This window comes from Lampris incognitus, chromosome 4 (genome assembly GCF_029633865.1).
Source record: "Lampris incognitus isolate fLamInc1 chromosome 4, fLamInc1.hap2, whole genome shotgun sequence".
NCBI classification, from domain to species: Eukaryota; Metazoa; Chordata; class Actinopteri; order Lampriformes; family Lampridae; genus Lampris; species Lampris incognitus.
In genome coordinates this window covers 47,383,207-47,405,805 of record NC_079214.1, presented here as the reverse complement: position 1 = coordinate 47,405,805, position 22,599 = coordinate 47,383,207, and the positions used below count along the sequence as shown (strand labels likewise).

At 40.9% G+C, this 22,599-nt stretch overlaps 2 protein-coding genes across 4 annotated transcripts; one reads left to right on the top strand and one right to left on the bottom strand.

Annotated features, from left to right (window-relative positions):
- Window positions 1-2,664: 2,664 nt before the first annotated feature.
- Window positions 2,665-5,400, bottom strand: hddc3 (HD domain containing 3). The gene is made up of 4 exons (XM_056278429.1): window positions 5,210-5,400; window positions 3,710-3,765; window positions 3,378-3,618; window positions 2,665-3,026 (listed from the first exon to the last, which is right to left on the bottom strand). The coding sequence occupies exons 1-4, from the start codon at window positions 5,319-5,321 to the stop codon at window positions 2,896-2,898; spliced, it is 540 nt and encodes a 179-aa protein (XP_056134404.1). The 5' UTR covers window positions 5,322-5,400; the 3' UTR covers window positions 2,665-2,895.
- Window positions 5,354-22,461, top strand: vps33b (VPS33B late endosome and lysosome associated). Of its 3 annotated transcripts, none has more exons than XM_056278428.1 (24): window positions 5,354-5,467; window positions 5,757-5,903; window positions 6,462-6,542; window positions 6,626-6,687; window positions 6,909-6,958; window positions 7,139-7,206; window positions 7,304-7,349; window positions 7,463-7,557; window positions 12,367-12,471; window positions 12,611-12,701; window positions 12,783-12,860; window positions 13,417-13,490; window positions 13,581-13,667; window positions 13,787-13,877; window positions 14,240-14,314; window positions 15,594-15,658; window positions 15,782-15,836; window positions 16,141-16,187; window positions 16,295-16,427; window positions 16,590-16,663; window positions 17,176-17,277; window positions 21,170-21,245; window positions 21,846-21,965; window positions 22,184-22,461. In XM_056278428.1, exons 2-24 carry the CDS (start codon window positions 5,808-5,810, stop codon window positions 22,261-22,263), a joined length of 1,851 nt encoding a protein of 616 aa, XP_056134403.1. In that variant the 5' UTR covers window positions 5,354-5,467; window positions 5,757-5,807; the 3' UTR covers window positions 22,264-22,461. The 3 variants fall into 3 exon arrangements, with proteins under 3 accessions (XP_056134403.1, XP_056134401.1, XP_056134402.1); XM_056278426.1 differs by having other exon boundaries at window positions 21,843-21,965; XM_056278427.1 differs by having other exon boundaries at window positions 5,356-5,459; window positions 21,843-21,965.
- The last annotated feature ends 138 nt before the right edge of the window (window positions 22,462-22,599 follow it).

Below are 22,599 nucleotides of genomic sequence, written 5' to 3'. Positions count from 1 at the left end.
ATGTAACATTGCAGGAATGTTTTAGAACATTCTATAATCTGTTACCTCAACAACATCCCCAAAACATCCTCAGGACGTTGCACCTGAAAGATTCTCCCTTTGTTAACATTTAACGTTATAGGAACAATATTTTGAATAGGTAAACACCCTTAAAAAGTTCTTTGAACATTAGATGAAAACATCTTCTTTAAAACATAAGCAGAACCTGTAGGGAATGTTAGCCAATGTTGTGGGAACATCCCCTGCTAGCTGGGATTTAATACTGTTGTAAACTATACGATCACGTTTTATTTTGGTTGAACCAACCGTTATTATTGTATTTGATTTTTTGTTTATTATGTCCATCCATCCATTATCCAAACCACTTATCCTGCTCTTAGGGTCGCGGGGATGCTGGAGCCCATCCCAGCAGTCATTAGGCGGCAGGCGGGGTGACACCCTGGACAGGCCGCCCGGCCATCGCAGGTTTATTATGTATGTATTTATATCAGCAGTAGAAAAAGCCCCTTCGTCACACGACGGCGACAGAGTTGGGCTGGAGATGAGCTGACAATATATGACCACAACATCTATCTGTTCATTTTGATTTTGCCAGAAGTGAGTTGTGCCAAAAATGGGCCTGCAGCAGCTACACTGAATTCGTCTCATTCTTTGGCATTTATAGCATTTTATTGGGTTTGGGATATATTGTCTTACCCTGTAATTGATCCACCCATTTTGATTTAGGAAGTGATCTCAAATTGCACCAACATCGACAGACTGTCCTTCTTTACACCATCTTTGTCCTTAGTCGCTCAACATCTAGCACCCCCCCCCCCCCGATTTCTTTCTTGACTTCATCCTCAGTCATTTCTAGTGGAACATTTGAAATGACACATCTGTTTACCAGGGGTGTGTTGCGGTCTTTACATCGTCAGGTGTTCCTAACTTGAGGACATTTCTAGTGGAACATTTGAAATGACACATCTGTTTACCAGGGGTGTGTTGCGGTCTTTACATCGTCAGGTGTTCCTAACTTGAGGACTTTCTTTTTTCGGTTTATTTATGGCTGAGATTAGGACTCTTCGGTTGTTAAGGAATTTGACAAATCTGGCCTTTCCGAATTCTTTTGCGATGGCTTTAGTCAATCGCAGTGGGTGAAAATGCTAGTGTTGTGTCGTTGGCCAACGACTCGAGCGAACTGAATTACTTCCTGAAACGATCCGTTCATTTCTCCATCACTTCAGTTGAGCTCTCAGTCGTCTGCGAGCGAACGTGCAGGAATACACTCACTCAGTTTACACTCACAAATGTAAAATGAGCTAGGTTACGTTCGACAGTCCCTGACGATTTTTTTTAAAACCTCACCACCTTTCGTAGTTTACAATGTGTGGGGAAAACGGCAATATGAAAAAACAAAAACAAAGCTGGTGGCAGAGCCTGAGACTGTCTCAGATCCTTTCGCTGCGGGGGAACGGTCGGTGCCTGCTCAGTGATTGGTTCACTGAACGTGCACAGTGCACGTGAGCCCTGGGTGATAGACAGTCGTTGAGTCGCTCAGGCCCGCCCCCTACCGCTCCCTCCTTGTCATGTGTTGAAAGTATCGAAGCAGGAAGTAATACCAAATATTTTGTTTATTAGGTGTCGCGGAAATATATATATATAATAGGGTAGAACTTTGTTATGGCAGCTTTCAGTTTGCAAATGGTATCCAGTTTCTCAGCTCACTGGCTTATTCTTTGCGAACGACCGTTGTCAGTTCACTAGTTAGCGAGCTGAACTGGACGTTCGGCCATGTATCAGTTCAGTGATTGGGACTCTAGGCCAGTGTTTCTCAACCGGGGGTCCGCGGACCCCTAGTGGTCCGTGGTGTAATTGCAAGGGGTCAGTGAAAATAAAATATCTTTAAAAAAAGATCCTATGACATTTATAGAAATAGGATTATTTTACTCAAATGTGACTGAGACCTTTATCTACCTAAACTATAAAGGGTAACAGGACTTTTTTCTCTAATTACATCTGTTTCACAAGTGTAATTTATTGTATTTTAATAAGAGATCTCGCTCCCGTTTGCATTGTTAAAAGTTACTGCATAAAAATTCTGTTGTTACATATATCTGAAAGTTACTGAATACATATTCTGTTTTGTTACATATATCTGAAAGTTACTGCATAAGAATTCTGTTTTGTTAACTATATCTAAGTTACAACTGAAAGCTCTTATTTTTGCCCCAAAGAGTGAATAAATGCTATAATGCAATTTAAAATGCAGTTTCTACTGTTTCTATCAAATTGCAACCCCCTCCCCCAAGATCAGGTGGAGGGGTCCTCAGGGTAGATCAAAAATACGCAGGGGGTCCAGGACCCCAAAAAGGTTGAGAACCACTGCGGCAGTCGGAGCTCCAGTCAAGCACTGAACGATTCGTGGAACGAATCTTTTTAATGGGCTGATTCTAATGATTCAGTTCACTGTAAATAACTGCCCATCACTAGAAAACGCCCCCCCCAACAACAACATAATTATGACTTTCCAGTCCTTCTCCCACTGTGCTGTTTCTTCCTGATTTGCACCCCACACGTTTTTCCTGGTCTCTCGTTTAGCTGGTCTCAATCTCCCCCCCCCCCGCATGACAGAGGACTGATTTCAGCCCATACAAATACAACAAATTTCATATTTCAAGACGATCGCGTAAAGAGAGGTTTAATTTGTCATTCGCACATACATATGAATTATAATATAGGACAAGAAGAATTCAAATAATTTTAAACAATCAAAATACAGTACAGAACAATTCAAATAAACAGAAAAATATGATTTATTCAAAGTTTTGAAATTCAGTTACAAGTGCAAAAAAAATAATCTCTGGTCATAAAATTTAGAGCATGTCAGCTTTTTAGAGGCACAGACACAATATTTCAGAGTCGGACACCCCTCTGACTGAAAAGCTCTTCCAGTTTCCTCTCCAGGGCTGGGTTGGTGCCCCACAGCCCTTTCACCACATGTGAAGCCCAAACAAAGTACTCCTGGACTCGCTCTTCCGTCCAACCTGCCACATACAACATATTAAAACGTTGTGTTTAAACCATCAGCAATAAATGTGGCAAATCAACATAGCTATTTGGTGAAAGCTATATATAAAACTTCGTTAAAAGAAACACTCAATGGTAGGAAAAGTGCTCAACAAATCAGGAGCAAAATAATCCGTTATTCAAGTACTGTCTCATAAAGAATTTACTTGAATCACTGGATTTTATATATATATATATATAGCTATTTATGAAATCAGATACTGAAGTCAAAACTGATCCATTTCAAAATCATATCCATAATAGCTTAGTAATTCTTTAGTTTGTGAAAAAATAGAGGTGACATTGAAGACAGAAGGATAAAGTCTCACCAATAGGTGTACAGCGGTTGAGATCTCTCAAGTTGTAAAGCTTGTCTGCCAGTTTAACAAGTTTGGCCTGTTGACTACAGTGAGGGGCATGTTCAACCTGAAGACGTTTTCTTTCATGTTTGGGGAGGGTTTTGTCATCTGTCACCTCTTTCACAATGCGTGCCACTGTTGGTCCAAACTTTGCCTCCAGCTCTGCTATGCTAGTGTTGGTGTCTTCCACAGTGTCATGAAGTAAAGCTGCCTGCAGTGAAATTACAAGATTCAATAAATGACATCGGATGTTCTTGAAACACGAGTAATTGTATGTGAAACAATTTCCAATTGTAACTCACTTGTAAAATCTCAACGTCTGTGACGCCACCTTCATAGCTTAGGATTCTTGCTACCCCTGAAAGTAAATGGTTAATACTTTAAATTGACTGTGATAACGTTTTAACTCACAAAGAAGGGTTATTATGAGTTTGGGTATCAAGTAAAGTCATTTTTTATTGCCCAAGTATGACATAAGGGAAATGATACTTAATTATACTTTGCTCTCAGCTACACACACTCCAAGATAAGACAAATGTATATTAGGGTGCCTTAACACCTGAACTGTTTGGTCCGTTTTAATCTATCCCTGGAGCGTTAACCCCCTTGGTGCGGTTCGTTTGGGCAGGTGTGAACACAGCAATCGCACTCGGGTGCGGACCGAAACCTTTTGAAGAGTCCGGTTACAAACGACCTCAGGTACGGTTCGTTTGTGGTATGAATGTGATCCGACCCAACTGCAGGAAGCATCGGCATTTGTTTTTTTCTTTTTTAAATTAAACCAGCTCCCGTCGCACAGCTTCTTCACGCAACGTCACGCAGCACATTGTTCTCTAGACGTTGCTTTGAAGTACGTTCAAATGTGCCATTCTGCTTACATATTTCTGCTTGGTATATGGCCCAAAAGATGACCGCAACTATGAGCAAATGCCGATTCTGCCAACGGTCCTTTTGAATAGCTATTCCAGAAGAAAAACAAACTACTTTCTCCGCCCGCCAACCCTACGAGATTTCTGACCAATGATTGGAGTGAAAACTCCCTCATGACTTTTGTTGATACATTTTGGTTTGCTTGAAATTTTGCCCTATGAAACCAAACCGAACCAAAGGGAAAATGCAACAAAGTAGCAACTCATCTACTGATTCGGACCAAAGCAAACGGACTATGTATGTGGTTCGGACTTTCGGACCAATTTCAGGAAGTTACGGCAGGCTATCGTCAGAACCGGAACAATGAAAAACGAACCGGTGCGACGACTTTATGAAAAGTCAACTTGAAAAAACACAAAAAACAAAAAAACAAACTAAAAAATGCCGACACTTTCCGGCGTTTTTCAGAGCGGACGAGAGACAAGATATCAGAGGCCGGGAGAGCAATGCCACCTGAATATTACTGTAGTGGCAACGAAATGAATCTGTTCATTCATTTCTCTATTAATTAAACCGGCGATAAAAGGCTACCCGCTGATTTGACAACACGGCAACGTCAGACGCACGCGCTTCTACAAACCAATCAATGTCAAGTATAGGGAGACGTAGCTCACGTAGGTGAAGACGATAGGACATAGGTATGTTAAATTCTTTAATACGCCCGCATAACGCAAAACCAAAATTAACCGGATCAAAGGTATACAGTGTAACAAAAACACGAACCTTTGTTCGGAGGTTTAGGTGTGAAAACGCCCTAAGAAAGAGCTACGTATAATGGTACACATCAAAAACTTAATTATAGGTATAACAAATTAGTGCAGATCCAAGTATGAGCAGTATTGGAGGTGCACCGGAACGGGTTACTACTCTACCTATGGGGTGGTTGATATATGGAGTTCCTTCTGGATCTTTACGGCGTTGATTGCGATGTTTTTCGGCAGCAAAATTAGCAGTTTCCAATAATATTGTCGCATCCGACGCCATTATGAGAAAAACACAACGTCAAAACGTCTCCAACAAGTCGTACTTACACGGATTTCTAATGGTCCTTTCTTTATTGTGTCCGGAGAGAAACAAATTTGCCTGATGCAAACCGTTCGTCCTAGTAAGCTACGGAAGCAGGTGAAACTGTCAGTATTAACTAATTTATCCAGTATTGAATATCTTAAGTGACTTTTATTTTTTAACTGTTCAGTGTCACAAATCTTGTAGCGATAATATAATCTTATTTATGGTGGAGATTTGAAGCTAGATTCACGTGAATGGTCTGCTTTTAGCAAACGAGCTATCCTAACATTTTGCTGGGGATGAGAAAAAGAAGGTGGATCGGTGTCTCCTCTCAATTCTTGTCTTTATTATTAGTTTTGGAATATTTGTCTCTTTTGGATTATGGTCAAGTGGACAATCTATATCTTTCAGGGGGAGTGTTGACAGCAAGGGAGGAAGGTTCGCCTCTCACTGTGACACACCATGGCCTATAGTGTCAGGAGAGACTCTCCTGAGCTCCCCGACTTCTCGCTGCTCAAGAGACTGGCTCGGGATCAACTAATCTACCTGTTGGAACAGGTGCACCATGGCCCTTTTGGCTTAACCGTTATCACTGGCTTTTACAAATGCTCAAAATGTAATGGCACACCAGGTTTTATGCAGGGAGAAGGACGTGAGAGATATAGTTTCTCTTTTGAAGCATGCCCATTCTAAAGGATTAAACATGAAAGTGATGAAATACATTTGTATTTTTATACAAACATTTGCATCCTATACTCAAGAAAATTGTTATAAACCAGCAAGCGTTAGACCTGTGGAAGTCTCCAGCGAAACACTGAATCCCTCTCCAGGCTCTAAGGGTGCAGATCTGACCTGACTCCAACTTCCCTGTGGAGGCCAGCAAGTGAAAAGAGAGTTCTTCTTTGTCAACAAATATCAAAATGTTGTCCAGCTGGTCAAACAGTGTAATAAGCATTCTATTAGGAAAATACCAATATTAATAGGGTTGTAATTTCAGGTTTTTGAGTTCAGTCTCCCACACATGTATTAATGCATAGCTTCTTGGACAATTAGATTTGCTCTTCCCCAAACTCTTGTCTTAGTTCTTTATTCTTCTTTATTCAATTTGTGTCACAGCTCCCTGGGAGAAAGGACCTCTTCATAGAAGCTGATTTGATGAGTCCTTTGGATCGTATTGCAAATGTCACAACACTAAAGGTAAACCTCATCAAATGTATTTTCTTCTCTGATATAGAATTAAAATGAGCTATTTTTTATTTGCTTTGTCCCTACCTTTACAGGAACATGAAGTTGACAAACTCTACAAAGTGGAATATAAACCCATCTTTAGCACTTCAGATCAGTAAGCAATGCAGCTTGTCTCTGCTAAAGATAGATTACTTTTGACTGCATTCTAATATGTATTAAACAATGTCACAGAGCTCTAATTGATAAAAAGCAAGTGCTGCAGTCAGTAAGTGGTACATTAGAAAGCAGCAAGTGGTACATTAGAAAGCCGAGAGAGTGTGTATGGGTGGTTGGAATGGCCTTTTTTTAAATAACAGTTGCAATTTCCTCTCATAGACTTTGCTTCTTGATACGTCCAAGAATACAAACTGTCAAGTGGATCTGCGGTAAGCACAGGAGAATAGTTTTTTATGATGTTGTCTGTTATTTATCAGAATGTTATTTATAGGTCATTACAATACAGGTAGGTAATCACCACATCGTTTCACTTTGCTTGTGAATGCATTTGTGTTACTACATTATCTATGGCTTAAAGTTATTTCATGGTATATTCCCTCCTTTCCCAGATGTGGTGAATGCAGACAAGACTGACGGAAAATTCAGACGATACAAGATAATATTTACACCTCAGAAGGTAGTAAATTCTCTGTTGTTTTTACTCTTACAACTTGCATGGTGGCAAAATCTTCAAGTTTAATTAACTCTGCTTTGTCATTCACTTTGATATTCAGTTTTTTGCATGTGAGACTGTGTTGGAGGAGCAGGGAATTTTTGGTGGTACGTATTAATCATGGTTTTTCCTCTTGTAGTAAAATAAATGATGTGACTGTGTTAATGATGTCTCTTATTGATGTTACTACAGCATTTGTCTTGTTTTTTCTTTCAAACAGATGTCACTACTGATGAGTGGGCATTCTATCTCCTTCCTTTGGACGAGGACATCATCAGTTTGGAACTACCAGAGTTCTTCCGAGACAATTTTCTGGTAATGTTGGCATACAATGGAGTTAATGATATTGGTTGTAGAACAAATATTAAGTGTGCTTTTCATGATTAATAATAATAGTAGTAATAATAATAATAATAATGATAATACATTTTATTTGTGGGTGCCTTCAGAGCACTCAAGGACACCTTACAGAACACAGTTAAAAAAACTAGCAGCACTGTATCAGACAGCATAAAATCTAAACAAAGCAGGGTAGACAATAAAAAGTTAATACAACCGGTAAGTATAAAATCATCATCTGCACAAAACTCAATGAATCGTGGATCAGACTGAGTATGCCAGTTTGAAAAGGTATGTTTTGAGTTGGGATTTGAAGGTTTAAAGAGACTCAATGTTGTAAATGTGCTGTGGGAGAGAGATTGAAAGCCAGGATTTCCTAACATGTTCTGTCAAGCTTCTACCCAGTCTCTAAGCCCCAAGTACTGTGTTTTCACAACATATGATAGAAGTATAGATATTGAAGTGTCATTTTCAATCACCCAATAATCAAAGGCTGTTTGCCATATGTCAGTTAAACTGCTTTCATTCATTTATTTTGCAAACAACAAAACTTCCACGCCAGTTTGAAAACTTGTCTTACCACAGGATTCAGCTCAGTCATTCTTTCATTCGTTCTTTCCTTCATTCATTCACTACTACTACTTTTGGCTGCTCCCGTTAGGGGTCGCCACAGTGGCTCATCCATGTTCATCTCTTCCTGTCCTCTCATGCCATCCACCTGCATGTCCTCCCTCACCACATCCATAAACCTCCTCTTTGGCCTTCCTCTTTTCCTGTTCCCTGTCAGCTCCATATTCAGCATCCTTCTCCCAATATACCCAGCATCTCTCCTCTGCACATGTCCAAACCATCTCAATTTTGCCTCTCTTGCTTTGTCTTCAAACTGTCCGACCTGGTCTGTCCCTCTAATATGCTCGTTCCTAATCCTGTCCTTCTTCGTCACTTCCAATGAAAATCTTAGCATCTTCAACTCTGCCACCTCCAGCTCCGCCTCCTGTCTTTTCGTCAGTGCCATTGTCTCCAAACCATATAACATAGCTGGTCTCACAACTATCTTGTAAACCTTCCCTTTAACACTTGCTGGTACCCTTCTTTCGCAAATCACTCCTGACCCACTCCACCCTGCCTGTACTCTCTTCTTCTTCACCTCTCTTCTGCACTCCCCATTACTTTGAACAGTTGACTCCAAGTATTTACACTCATACGCTTCGTCACCTCTACTCCTTGTATCCTCACCATTCCACTGTCCTCCCTCTCATTCACACATATATATTCCATCTTGCTCCTCCTGACTTTCATTCCTCTTCTCTCCACTGCATACCTCCACTTCTCCAGGCTCTCCTCAACCTGCACCCTACTCTCGCTACAGATCACAATATCAACCGCAAACATCATAGTCCACGGAGACTCCTGCCTGATCTTGTCCATCAACCTGTCCATCACCATTGCAAACAAGAAAGGGCTCAGAGCCAATCCTTGATGTACTTCCACCTCCACCTTGAACCCATCTATAATTTCAACAGCACACTGTCACTGCCACTGTCACACTGCCCTCATACATATCCTGTACCACTCCTACATACTTCTCTCCCACTCCCGACTTCCTTATACAATACCATACCTCCTCTCGGCACCCTGTCATATGCTTTCTCTAAATCCACAAAGACACAATGTAACTCCTTCTGGTCTTCTCTATACTTCTCCGTCAACATTCTCAAAGCAAACAACACAGCTGTTGTGCTCTTTTGTGGCATGAATCCATACTGCTGTTTGTTAATCATCACCTCTCCTCTTAACCTAGCTACTATTACTCTTTCCCATATCTTCATGCTGTGGCTGATCAACTTTATACCTCTGTAGTTACTACGGCTCTACACGTCACCCTTATTCTTGAAAATCGGTACCAGTATGCTTCTTCTCCACTCCTCAGGCATCCTCTCCCTGTCCAAGATTGTGTTAAGCAATCTAGTTAAAAACTCCACTGCCATCTCTCGTACACACCTCCATGCTTCCACAGGTATGTCATCAGCCCCAACTGCCTTTCCACTCTTCATCCTCTTCATAGCTGCCCTCACTTCCTCCTTGCTAATCCACCGCACTTCCTGATTCACTTTCCCCACATCATCCAACCTCTCTCTCGCTCTCTCTCATTTTATTTATTCATCAGCCCCTCAACACATTCGCCTCACTTGTCAGCATATTTCCATCTCTATTCTTGATCGCTGTAACCTGCTGCACAGCCTTCCCAGCTCGGTCCCTCTGTGTAGCTAATCAGTACAAGTCCTTTTCTCCTTCCTTAGTGTCTAACCTGTCATACAACTCACCATACACCTTTTCCTTTGCCACCTCTCTCTTCACTTTACTCGGCATGTCCTTGTACTCCTGTTTACTTTCTTCATCTCTCTGACTATCCCACTTCTTCTTTGCCAACCTCTTCCTCTGTATAATTTGCTGTACTTCCTCAGTCCACCACCAAGTCTCCTTGTCTTCCTTCCTCTGTCCAGATGACACACCAAGTACCTTCCTAGCTGTGTATCTCACTATTTCTGCAGCGCTTGCCCAGCTATCTGGCAACTCTTCACTACCACCCAGTGCCTTTCTTAACTCCTCCCTGAACTCCATACAGCAGTCTTCCTTCAACTTCCACCATTTGATCCTTGGCCCTGCCTTCACTCTCTTCCTCTTCTTGGTCGCCAAAGTCATTCTACAGACCACCATCCGATGCTGCCTAGCTACATTCTCCCCTGTCACTATCTTGCAGTCTCCAATTCCTTTCAGATCGCACATCACACCTCCTACATTCATAAGATATAGTCCACCTGTGTGCACTTTCCTCCACTCTTATACGTCAGTCACCTTGTGTTCCTCCCTCTTCTTGACATTTCACAGAGGATTTGGGAATGTTTCCCAAATCGATTCCCAAATCCTCCATGAAACTCTAGTTAATGTTCATACTCATTGTGCACATGAAACTGGTTGTTGCTTGCAGTCGTTATATACATCTGTCGCCATCTTACAATGCTGTGAACTCTGTTAACATACTCTAAGGTTTCAATAATATCATGCAACTGCAATAACACTGTACATTTGACATGTGCAAAAAATATGCTGACTCGGGTTAGTGCAATACAAAGATTATTTATCTAGTGTAATCGATATTACACGTATACACTTACACATATATTATATGTTGATTGTGCTGCAAATGTGTGTCTATTTGTATTTCGACTATTCGTATATATATATATATAATCCAGTGAGTCAAGTAAATTCTTTAGGAGACAGTACAAACCTGTTTCATGCCATAAGCAATCATCAGCTGTCAATAAAGCTACTTGAGGAAAGAACATACCATTTACTGCCTCGTCATGCACATCACGTGCACAATGTCCAATGGGGAAAGGAGAGGTGCGACATTCAAAATTCAAAAACACATGATCGCTAACAGTCCAATGGGGGGGGGGGGGTATTTGTCTATGATTTATTTATAATTACAAAATAGGTGCTTATCTCTGTGTCTGCAACTGCTGGCCAGTTCATTCCTGTTATTCAATGTGGACATTTCTGGTTTGCAAATGATAGAATATTTTTCAGGTAGACATAGATTGCACATTTTACTACTGGTTGAATAAGCCCTGTTCTTTGAGAGGATTTTCCAGGTGGTTGAATAATTAATGTTTCTGTCCGCCAATGACCAAATATAACGGCTTAAAGATGTTACATTCTTTAAGCGGTTGTGTTGTTATATTTGGGGTGGGGATACCTGCAGATACCTGCAGTCAGTTTAGACTGAAGATGTCACTTAGATGAGTGATTAAATGTTTCTCTCAATAAACGTTTTATCCAGATGAACTGATTCAACCTTCTTTGACCGTCCCTGAATGGGGGGGCTAAGAGTACATCTGTCACCTTCTTACAGTGCTGTGATTGCAACCATTCCCCAATCCTCTGTGAATAGTACACATGGCCATTGAAACTCTAGTTTATGCTCACAGCAATTCGCATATGAAACTGATCGTTTTCGGTCGTTATGCCACTGTATTGTTTATAAGGGGGGGAGGAGATACCTGCAGTCAGTTGAGACTGAAGAGGTCACTTCGATGAGTGATGAAATGTTTCTCTCGATAAACGTGTCCAGATGAACTGATTCAACTTTCTTTCTTTGATTTTCTTACCTGGATTATTCAGCATGCATAAAGACAACTAATAGAAAGTTATGCTGCTGATTTAGCAGGAGGCTTGTAATGTACTGTTTGCAGATCAAAAAAAGTTGAATCAGTTTAGATCGAAGAGGTCACTTAAATGATTGATGAAACTTATCTGTCAATAAACATTGTGTCCAGATGAACTGATTCAACCTTCTTTGATATTCTTACCTGGATTATTGAGCATGCATAAAAAATACTGTGTACAGAATTACTCAATGAGTCACTGCTTACTTAGTTATTGTGGCTATATCTGTTGTGGCTTGCCTCTGTGAATTACTGCATTAGTAATTGATGATTAATCCAGCATTATTTATTGCATGTTGCATTAAAGCCGTTTTTGGTTGCTCTTAGCGGGGTGTCAGAGCAGAGCTCAATGTAAGAGGAAGTAGAGACGGTTGCTAAGCGCTGATTGGTGATTCGCTGTGTCAATCATTATTCAGCAAATGGTCAGTTCTGCGAAAATCACAATTTTAACCCACTTTATCGACTCCACTTGTCCGGTTTCAGTCCATTTGTGTGTTTGTGCTCCTGCTCTCTTTGAGACAGACAGTATACATCATATGATCTTTGTTCCCAGGAAGGGGACCAGCGCTGGGTAAGGACAGCTGGCAGTGCCCTACATCTCCTTCATTCCCTTTATGGCCCCTTCTCTAAAGTCTATGGAATTGGACGATGTTCCAAGGTAAAATTACAGGTTGTTGTGGGCTCAGGAAGGATTTTGGTATGTTTGACTTTGACATGACTAGTGTTTCTTTTAAAGGTATGCATGTCTGTGAGTTTTCATTTATACAATCTATGTCTTTTGTATGGCTTTAAACCAGATGGTATATGAATCGTGGCGGGAGCAGGCTGAAGAGGGGGAACAAAAAGCTCGTCAAGCTGAAATTGGAAATGTTTTTTTTATTGACAGAGGTATGAAGATGCCTATCCTTCCATCCTCAAAGATGTTCCTTTGTAAAGTTTGTCTCTAACAATTTGCCATTATTTCTGCAGATGTGGACTATATTACTCCCCTGTGCTCCCAAGTAGTCTATGAAGGGCTGGTGGATGACATATTCAGAATTAAATGTGGTTGGTATTTTGATTGCAGTTCGTAAACTTAGAATTGTGTGTGTGTGTGTGTGTGTGTGTGTGTGTGTGTGTGTGTGTGTGTGTGTGTGTGTGTGTGTGTGTGTGTGTGTGTGTGTGTGTGTGTGTGTGTGTGTGTGTGTGTGTGTGTGTGTATCGGTTTGCCTATGCATATCTGAGATATGTTCTCAGCATTTCAAGATAGCACCATGAACATGCTACAAAATAACCCACAACAAAGCATTTAATGGAGCTGGTGGACTAGATCTAGAAGGGACTAGATTGGGTCATGCTTTTGTAAGAGTTAGTTAGTATAATTAATTTTTCCTTTTAACAGTTTTACTCATTTTTATTTATTGTTCTCATTTCTAATTTTATAGGGTGCTTCATAACTCTGCTTTGATACTTACTCTGTAAATAAAGGTTATTTTATTTTTGGTAACCAGGCTGGATGGTGCACTGCTTTGACTGCCATGCATTACAAAAAAAATTAGACTCATCCTTTTTTGTGCATATGTCTGTGTAGAAATGCAGTCTCATCACAATATTTGTTCCGTAGGTTGTGTGGAGTTTGGACCCGATGTAACGTCTTCTAGCAAAAGCATGAAAGTGATGCTGAACTCTCAAGATAGGGTAGGACAGATAATGAAATACAGTCCTCTTAATTATATTCACCATAGTTTTGAGGTGAAGTGCCTTTCTGAACGTTTGTGTCTCTCTCAGGTGTTCAATGAAATCAGGAATGAGCATTTCTCCAGCGTGTTTGGTTTTCTCAGTCAGAAAGCCAAAAGTCTGCAGACGGCATATGATGTACGTGGATGTGAGAGCACACATAGCATGTGTCTTCATGCAACACAGTGGTAATTGGCCAACAGAGCTCATCTCTCAGAATAAGACAGACTAGTTACTGTTTTCTTCTGATTTCACAGAAACGACGTGGGATGGACATTCAACAGATGAAGGCTTTTGTTTCAGACGAACTCAAAGTTCTTAAACAGGAACATCGTCTGCTGAGTCTGCGTGAGTGTCACAGCTTCATACGATCAAGTGATGTCAATCACTGATTTCATATTTCAGAATCTGTGTGGAGTTTGCATGTTCTCCCCATGTCTATGTGGGTTTCATCTGGGTGCTCCGGTTTCCTCCCACAGTCCAAAGACATGTAGGTCAGGTGAATCGGCTATACTAAATTGTCCTTAGGTGTAAATGTGTCGGCCCTGTGATGGACTGGTGGCCTGTCCAGGGTGTCTCCCTTCCTGTTGCCCAATGACTGCTGGGATAGGCTCCAGCATCCCGCAACCCCAATTGGGATAAGCGGCTTGAATAATGGATGTATGGATGGATGGAGATTTCATAAACTGAAAATGCAAAATCTCTTTCAGATATTAGTGCCAGTGAATCGATAATGAAGAAGAAAACGAAACAGGACTTTCAGGAAATGTTGAAGACAGAGCACTGTAAGATTTTCCCTCAGTGAAACTTTATTTTTACGGCATATTTTGTGTGTGATGAGTTTACATGAGAACAAGTAAGATTCATTAAACATATACATAGAATGTACTGTGTAAATACAGAATAATAAAGAAAAAGGACATAGAATGAAAGTGCACATCTTGGTGTAGAGGGTAAATATGAACCCTCACTCACTTGAGTGTGCTGCTGGGCAATGTTGGGACAAGACATGCATATGTGGTTCTATACGTATTTCATGTGTACTCTTTTAATGCATGTTGACTGTACACTAAAAGAGAAGAAGACATCATGTTGCAAGTGCACACCAAGTTTTGGTGACTAGTTTGACAAGTCCAGAATAAAGGTGTAGTGAGCTCCTGAGTTAAGTGTGCAGATGTCCCAAACATTTGTTCAACTTGAAAGGATCAGAGCGTTTCTGTTTTACTACTTGTCATAATAGCAAGCCATCTTTTTTTTTATACCCCACCCCCCCTTTTTCTCCCCAATTGTATCCGGCCAATTACCCTACTCTTCCGAGCTGTCCCGGTCACTACTCCACCCCCTCTGCCGATCCGGGGAGGGCTGCATACAACCACATGTCTCCTACGATACACGTGGAGTCGCCAGCCGCTTCTTTTCACCTGACAGTGTGGAGTTTCGCCAGGGGGACATAGCGCATGGGAGGATCACGCTATTCCCTCCAGTTACCCCTCCCCCCCCAAACAGGCGCCCCAACCGACCAGAGGAAGTGCTAATGCAGCGACTGGGACACATACCCACATCCGGCTTCTCACCTGCAGACACAGCCAATTGTGTCTGTAGGGACACCCGACCAAGCCAGATGTAACACGGGGATTCAATCCAGCGATCCCCATGTTGGTAGGCAATGGAATAGACCACCATGCCACCCGGGTGCCAATATCAAGCCATCTTGATTCAGAATGAAAATTTGCATGACCAGGCAGTGTGAGATGCAGATAAGGCCCTGTTTACACAACAACAATAAAATTTGATTTGGCCTTATAGAAGTGATCTCATAAACTTTTTTTGTGTTAAAACAACAGTAAAATATCTGTCCTAGGTTACACAGGCGTAAAAAAGTTGTTTAGCCTGCGTATACCAAGTGCTAGTTGGAAATACTGAATATTGCAATAGCACTGGTTTATAAATTCCACCACTTACTAAGTTTCACTTTCAAAAATGCCTCTGTAGTTTTTAGTAGGCATTAGTCATTTGTCATTGAAATGTTATTGGCACAAATCTTTTGCTCTACTCTCCCTATAGCCTTACTGGAAGGGTTTGAAATCCGTGAAAGTATTTCCTTCATAGAAGAACACATTAATAGGCAGGTGAGTTTGGTCGAGCATGGAGTAAATAGAATATGTAGGCACGCATGATGGCAATACCACACATGAAAAGGCTGCTTCCATGTGTTTGCTTTTTGTAATTATTCACTTTTTTTTCTCCTCTAGGTCTCTATGGTAGAAAGTCTGAGACTCCTTTGCCTCCTGTCTCTCACGGAAAATGGTGAGTATAATAGCACTTTTCAAAAGCTGATAAAACGGTTGAACGAGTAAAACTGATGATTTTTGTTTGTTTTTGTGAGTGATATATGCAAATACTAGAGGGTGCTGTAAACCAGAGTCAAATTCCTCATGTGCATAAGCACACTTGGCCAATAAAGTTATGATTCTTCTTATTCTGATTCAGACAAGTAGTTATGACAATGAAAGTGCAGGCAAAAGAGAGAAATAGTAGAATCAGTAGAAACAGACAATACAAGAAGAATCACCACACATATTAACAGCACTGTATTTTTGTTTCCTCACAGGGCTCCTGCCAAAAGATTATCGATCCCTAAAAGCACAGTATCTACAGGTGAGCCTTGACACAGGTCTCTGAGAGATTAGTGTCTGAAATGGTTGCATCCAGTTTGGTAATGTGTAACTTTGTCACATTTTGCTTATTCTCCCTGGCCTGGTCAGAGCTATGGGGTGGACCATATCCTCACCTTTACAAACTTGAGGCAGTTAGGACTGCTGGTGGAGCAGCAACCAGGGGAGACACTGACAGTAATGGAGAGCAAAGTGGGCAAACTGGTCAATGACAAAACTGCAGGTGAAAAGGGTGTTGTTTTGGTTCTGTCTTGTTTTTTATGTTCGCCTCCTGATCTGCTATGTAGTAACCCATCCAAATGATTGAATTCTCTCATGCTGTTGGGATACAATTCATGAATTGTTGCAACACTGTCCTTATTTCCCCGTTTATTGTTTCTTCTAGGAAAGCTGACTGATGCCTTCTCTTCTTTGGCAAAGAAGAGCAATTTCAGAGCCTTGAGCAGAAGACTTAATCTGGTGAATAATATTTAACTTTCTTTATTGCTGTAGAGAGTTAGTGTCTCTAAAGGGGCGTTTCATAGATAATGCACCTCAATAATATTTTGGCCTTATCATGGATCTAACCAGTCACTCCATAAAGATTTTTGCTCTGCTCTCATTCACTAGATATGATATGATTGTTTTGATTTAACTTGATTTTAATTCCTATATATACCTGATCTTTTCGCCTGCATACACAAAACAGTTAAGCACCATGGTTCCAAACATTATAAAACAGCAAGATTTTTTTTCCTGTGATTTTATTTTATATCTATGTCATTTGATGGGGTTTTAATTATTTGCAGTTTCCTTGGGGCGAAATCACATAGGAAATCACCCAAACACAGTAATGCCTGTGTAAATGTCCACAGTATATGGGAAATGATATTTGTAATATATCAATTTTGCATTATTGGTTAAATGTCTTGTAAATTGTAGATAGTATTATATACAAAATTTTTAAGTGCAGGGTATTATTTTCTGTACAGGTGCCTAAATCAGATGAAGAATATGATCTGCGTGTCCCACGAGACATGGCTTATATTTTCAGTGGGGCTTATATCCCTCTCAGCTGCAAACTTATTGACCAGGTGAGTGAATCAACATGAAAACAAGATCAGAATCAGACATTCTTTTGTTGCCATTTGCACTAGGAATTTAGCTTGGTGTTGTTGGTACAGTTGCAAGTGCAAGAAAAATAGCAGCAATACAATGCAAAAAATCATGCCGATATGGGTCGGGAGCTTCTTTTAATTTTCACATCAACCATTGTCATGGGGGAAAAATGTGGTCTCAGTCATTTCAACCGTGGCATGATTGTTGGTGCCAGATGGGCTAGTTTGAGTATTCTGTAATCGCTGATCCTGGTATTTTCATGCACCACAGTCCTTAGAGTTTACTCAGAATGGTGTGAAAAAGAAAAAAATCCGGTGAGAAGAATTTCTGCGGATGGAAACACCTTGTTGATGTGAAAGGTCAAAGGAGAATGGTTAGACTGGTTGAAGCTGACAGAAAGGTCAGCTTAAACCAGGTGTTGGAAATGTTTTGTTGGCACAATTTGGGCCTGTTACGTAATACCAATCAATCATCGCTTGAATGCCAAAGCCTATTTGAGTATTGTTGCTGACCATGTGCATCCCTTCATGGCCACAATTTACCCATCATCTGATGGTTACTTCCAGCATGATAATGCACTTATGTCACATAGCAAAAGTCTCAAACTGGTTTCATGAACATGACAATGAGTTCAGTGGCCTTCCCAGTCACCGGGTCTGAATCCAAGGGAACACCTTTGGGATGTGGTAGAATGGGAGATTTGCAGCATAATTGTGCAGCTGACAAATCTGAAGAAATTGCACAATGCAATCGTGTCAACAAGGACCAGATTCTCAATAGAATGTTTCCAACATCTTGTGGAATCCATGCAATGAAGAACTGTTTTGCTAGCAAAGGGAGGCCTTACCCACCATTAGCATATTAAATAATATTCTTAATAAAGTGCTCATATATATATATATATATATATATATATATATATATACACACACATACACACTACTTTTGGTTGCTCCCGTTAGAAGTCGCCACAGCGAGGCATCCGGGTAGCGTAGTAGTCTATTCTGTTGCCTACCAACATGGGGATCACAAGTTCGAATCCCCATGTTACCACCGGCTTGGTCGGGTGTCCCTACAGACACAATTGGCCGTGTCTGCGGGTGGGAAGCCAGATGTGGGTATGTGTCCTGGTCGCTGCACTAGCGCCTCCTCTGGTCAGTCGGGGCACCTGTTCGGGGGGGGCAGGGGGGAATAACGTGATCCTCCCACGTGCTATGTCCCCCTGGCGAACTGCCTCACTGTCAGGTGAAAAGAAGTGGCTGGTGACTCCACATGTATCGGAGGAAGCAACTCCACATGTATCGGAGGAAGCATGTGGTAGTCTGCAGCCCTCCCCGGATTGGCCAAGGGGGTGGAGTAGTGACCGGGATGGCTCAGAAAATAGGGTAATTGACCAAGTACAATTGGGGAGAAAAAAGGGGGGGCAAAAAAAAAAAAAAGGTCGCCACAGCGGATCATCCGTTTCCATTTCTTACTTTCTTACTTTCTTACTTCTTGCCTCTCTTGCTTTGTCTCCAAACTGCCCAACCTGAGCTGTCCCTCTAAGTTCCTGATCCTGCCCTTCGTCACTCCCAATGAAACTCTGCCACCTTCAGCTCTGCCTCCTGTGTGTGTGTGTGTGTGTGTGTGTGTGTGTGTGTGTGTGTGTGTGTGTGTGTGTGTGTGTGTGTGTGTGTGTGTGTGTGTGTGTGTGTGTGTGTGTGTAGAACGACTGCACTTTTGTCCAAGATATATGCATTTCCATGAAAATGTGTCTGGGCTTGACTATGTAATTTACCATTTCTTTGCAATAATGAGCCACTAAAAGGATGTGTCAAGGCAGTAAGCTTGTAAATGTTAAAATTTCTCTCTAAGCCCATCTACATTAGACAGACGACATGCCATTCACGGATTTTTCCTCAACTTAAAATCTTGTGCCTTCTTTTTTAGCACTCTGATCAGAATGGGAGTTATTCTCTGAGTTTGGATTCATCCTTTGCCTGCTCATTCCATGTGTTGTTCTATTTACATCCTGACCTATTGTACAGGAATGTGAATTGACATCAACAATCAGTAAGCAAGACAAATTTGAACAAAAACGTAATGAATGTCATCAGCCATTTTCAGTGGACATTGTTCCCTGAAAATATTCCTGAGAACGTAGAAACTTTTTTTTGGGGGGGGGGGGGGGGCTCGAACAACAACAAAAATGCAGAAATCTGGGGAGTGGAAGGGGCTTTAAGTCTACTTTGTTTTAATTAGCTCCATTCAGCAACCTTTGCTGATATTTACTAGTCATATTATACTTCGAGAAAGCTGAAATATTACAAAAATGTCTTGATGCTTGCTCAATAATCCAGGTAAGAAAATCACAGAAAATTGAATCAGTTCATCTGGACACAATGTTTATTGAGAGAAACATTTTATCCCTCATCTAAGTGACCTCTTCGGTCTAAACTGAATGCAGGTACTCCCACCCTTATAAACAAAACAGTGGCATAACCACCCAAACCAGTGTTCGGTTTCATATGCAAACTGCATTAAGTAGAGTTTCAATGGCAGTGTGTACTACTCATCTACGTGAAGAGGGAATGACCATCCCTGAAAGAGAACATTTACAGACACCATCCCTGAACCGTTGGGGGGGACTAAGAGTACATCTGTCACCATCTTACAATGCTATGTTTGCAACTTTCCTCAACCCTCTGTGAATAGTACACTTGGCCATTGATACTCTAGTTAATGCTCACAGCAATTTGCATATGAAACTGGTCGTTGGTTTTTGTCATTGTGCAACTTGTATTGTTTATAAGGGTGGGGATACCTGCAGTCAGTTGATACTGAAGAGGTCACTTAGTTGAGTGATGAAACATTTCTCTCAATAAATGTTGTGTCCAGATGAACTTATTCCTCTTTATGTGATTAGAAAAAGAAACTTTAATTTCTTAAAATTATACTTGGGTTGTATTTTGTCATGTGCATTTCATGAGCCCACCACGTTCCCCCAAGTCAAACTCCTTGTAGGTCCATACTGACTGGGCTAAAAAGACAGGTATTATCCCAATGGTACAAAGCCCATAAATATCCTGCCTGAAATGTAGACAACCAGTGAATTAAATTAGTGGGATTTTTCTTCTGCGAGCAGAACCAAATGAGGGTGATCAGGGTTTACTACAAGGTGATAGTGTAGTTCAGCAGGTCCCTTGGACAACACTAATCTTGTCTGCATGGCACCCTCATAATATGATCAAGATATGAGAAACAGTGGTGATGGCAATGTTCTTCTATTAATCAGGTGAATTTAGCTCAGTTGTTGAGGGACTCCAAAGACAAAAACAAGCAACTCTCTGAAGAGGTGAAAGAATTCATTTTGCGTCATTCTACAATTTACACTGTATCAGACTAGATTAACTATTCTCATTAGTATGTCTTTTCACTCTTTACCATGTCCAAGAACAAGATTTGCCAAGTATAGATACAGTTAATTCATTGAATATCTCATATAAAATCCATGCATATGGCATGAAACAGGCTTGTACTGTCTCATAAAGAATTTACTTGACTCGCTGGATTATTATACTCCTTATTTGTTGAGCACTTTCCCTACCATTGAATCTTTATTTACATGTCTGTGGGAGAGTGGCTTTCAGTGGGAGGCTGGAGGGCTGTTGACTAGTCTGGAGGGGATGTTGATTAGTCTGAGGGAGGCAGGGGGCATGTTGATTAGTTTGCCTGCAACAGGGAAATAACTGTTCTTGTGGCAATGAAAGTTTTCCTTAGGCTTCAGTTGTTTTCTTTAACTTTTGAGGAGGACAAGTCAAAATAAATGATCAAGGATAACTAGTGTTAATGCACAGTATTTTCCTTTGTACTGGGATTTATCTGTAGGTATTGGAGCGAGATGGCTGGACAGGACTTGAAGAAGTCACCAGGATGCTTAATGGTCACGAATTTGCTTTCACAGGTCAGACACTATAACTTTGTAATAGGAAGTCAACAAGGACCCTATATTAAACATCCAAAACTCTCAATAATACTTTATTTTTTCACTGCAGCTGGTACAAGGCCACATCCACCTGTAGATTCTGTATCCAACTGACTTTGATAATAAAAACAATATGTACAATGTTTTGCATATACGGGTAGTGAAGATTTTACTGTTACATTTGCACATTTTCACTTTGCATTAAAAATGCATCTTGAGAGATTGAATACCAATCCAAATGTGTTTATTTGAATAGAAATTCCAGGTGCAAATATACCCAACAGATTTGTCATCTGATTGCTTATGCCACCTTGGCAGGTGGTTTGAGGCGCATTGTTACCTCAAGTTGACTCTTCCCTGAGGTGTAAAAATTCAAGGGGAGGATTTGTGATATTCTGTGTGGAAAGTGCTGGAGATGAGCTACCAATTAGACTTCTATCTGGCTGCTGGAGACATAATTTTGAAAACGGGTCTAAATGCAGTGTGGATAAATCCCATCCTGATACTGTCTGAATACATGTTGCATACAATTTCTGATTTAAATGAGGCCTTACATTCAGTCGCTCTGTTTCTCAGCAGGCAGTAATGGAGCTGAGACAAGAGCGAAGACTGATGCCCAGCGTGTCTTCCTTGTTGTGTTCCTGGGTGGATGTACCTTCTCTGAGATCTCTGCTTTACGTTTCCTTGGTAGAGAAAGAGGTATGAGTGACCTGGCTGATTTGTGATTATCCGTGTTGACTTCGGACATTGATATGTTTACTTTTAGATGTTCCAGCTATTGCTTAGTGATGCGTTGGAAAGAAATCTTACCAGGTCTTTTGTTTGACCACAAGACCTGAGTGATGGAGAAGAAAAAAAAAAAACCCAACAGATCAGAAAATCATTTCTTACTCAAGTTTATTCTTTTCTTTTACTAGGTTACAAATTTATTGTGGTTGCCACTGCAATTACAAACAGTGCACGACTTCTGGAGGCTTTGCTGGATAATCATGTGTGATTCCGTGAACACACAACCACGTCAACACAACTCACCATGGACTGGCTTTTGAAACATTCCTGCTGTCACCTCCCATGTGTCATGCACCATTCGGAACATCAAATGAGAAATTACCTTACCCGATTGGAATTCTGTCTGTTGCTGCAAACAAAGTGTCCCTTCTATCAATTCATATGTAAATATGTACAGAATAAACAAATGCGTGTCTGTTTTAATATGAATATGAACATTATTATTTTCCAAACGTTATAAACATTCACTTTGTTGTCAAAAATCTCTAAAATTTGAATTAACAACCCAACGCACCACCGCTGGAGCGGTCGCTGGGCGTGTCGC

What these genes read in the sequence shown, in the direction of transcription:
- hddc3 (XM_056278429.1), bottom strand. Translation starts at nt 5,321, where the DNA reads ATGGCGTCGGATGCGACAATATTATTGGAAACTGCTAATTTTGCTGCC. An exon ending in ATATATCAACCACCCCATAG is followed by an intron (nt 3,766 to 5,209) that starts GTAGAGTAGTAA and finishes ATTTACTTTCAG; the next exon opens with GGGTAGCAAGAATCCTAAGC. An exon ending in CAGACGTTGAGATTTTACAA is followed by an intron (nt 3,619 to 3,709) that starts GTGAGTTACAAT and finishes ATTTCACTGCAG; the next exon opens with GCAGCTTTACTTCATGACAC.
- vps33b (XM_056278426.1), top strand. Translation starts at nt 5,808, where the DNA reads ATGGCCTATAGTGTCAGGAGAGACTCTCCTGAGCTCCCCGACTTCTCG. An exon ending in CATATTCAGAATTAAATGTG is followed by an intron (nt 12,861 to 13,416) that starts GTTGGTATTTTG and finishes TTTGTTCCGTAG; the next exon opens with GTTGTGTGGAGTTTGGACCC. An exon ending in TAAAAGCACAGTATCTACAG is followed by an intron (nt 16,188 to 16,294) that starts GTGAGCCTTGAC and finishes TGGCCTGGTCAG; the next exon opens with AGCTATGGGGTGGACCATAT.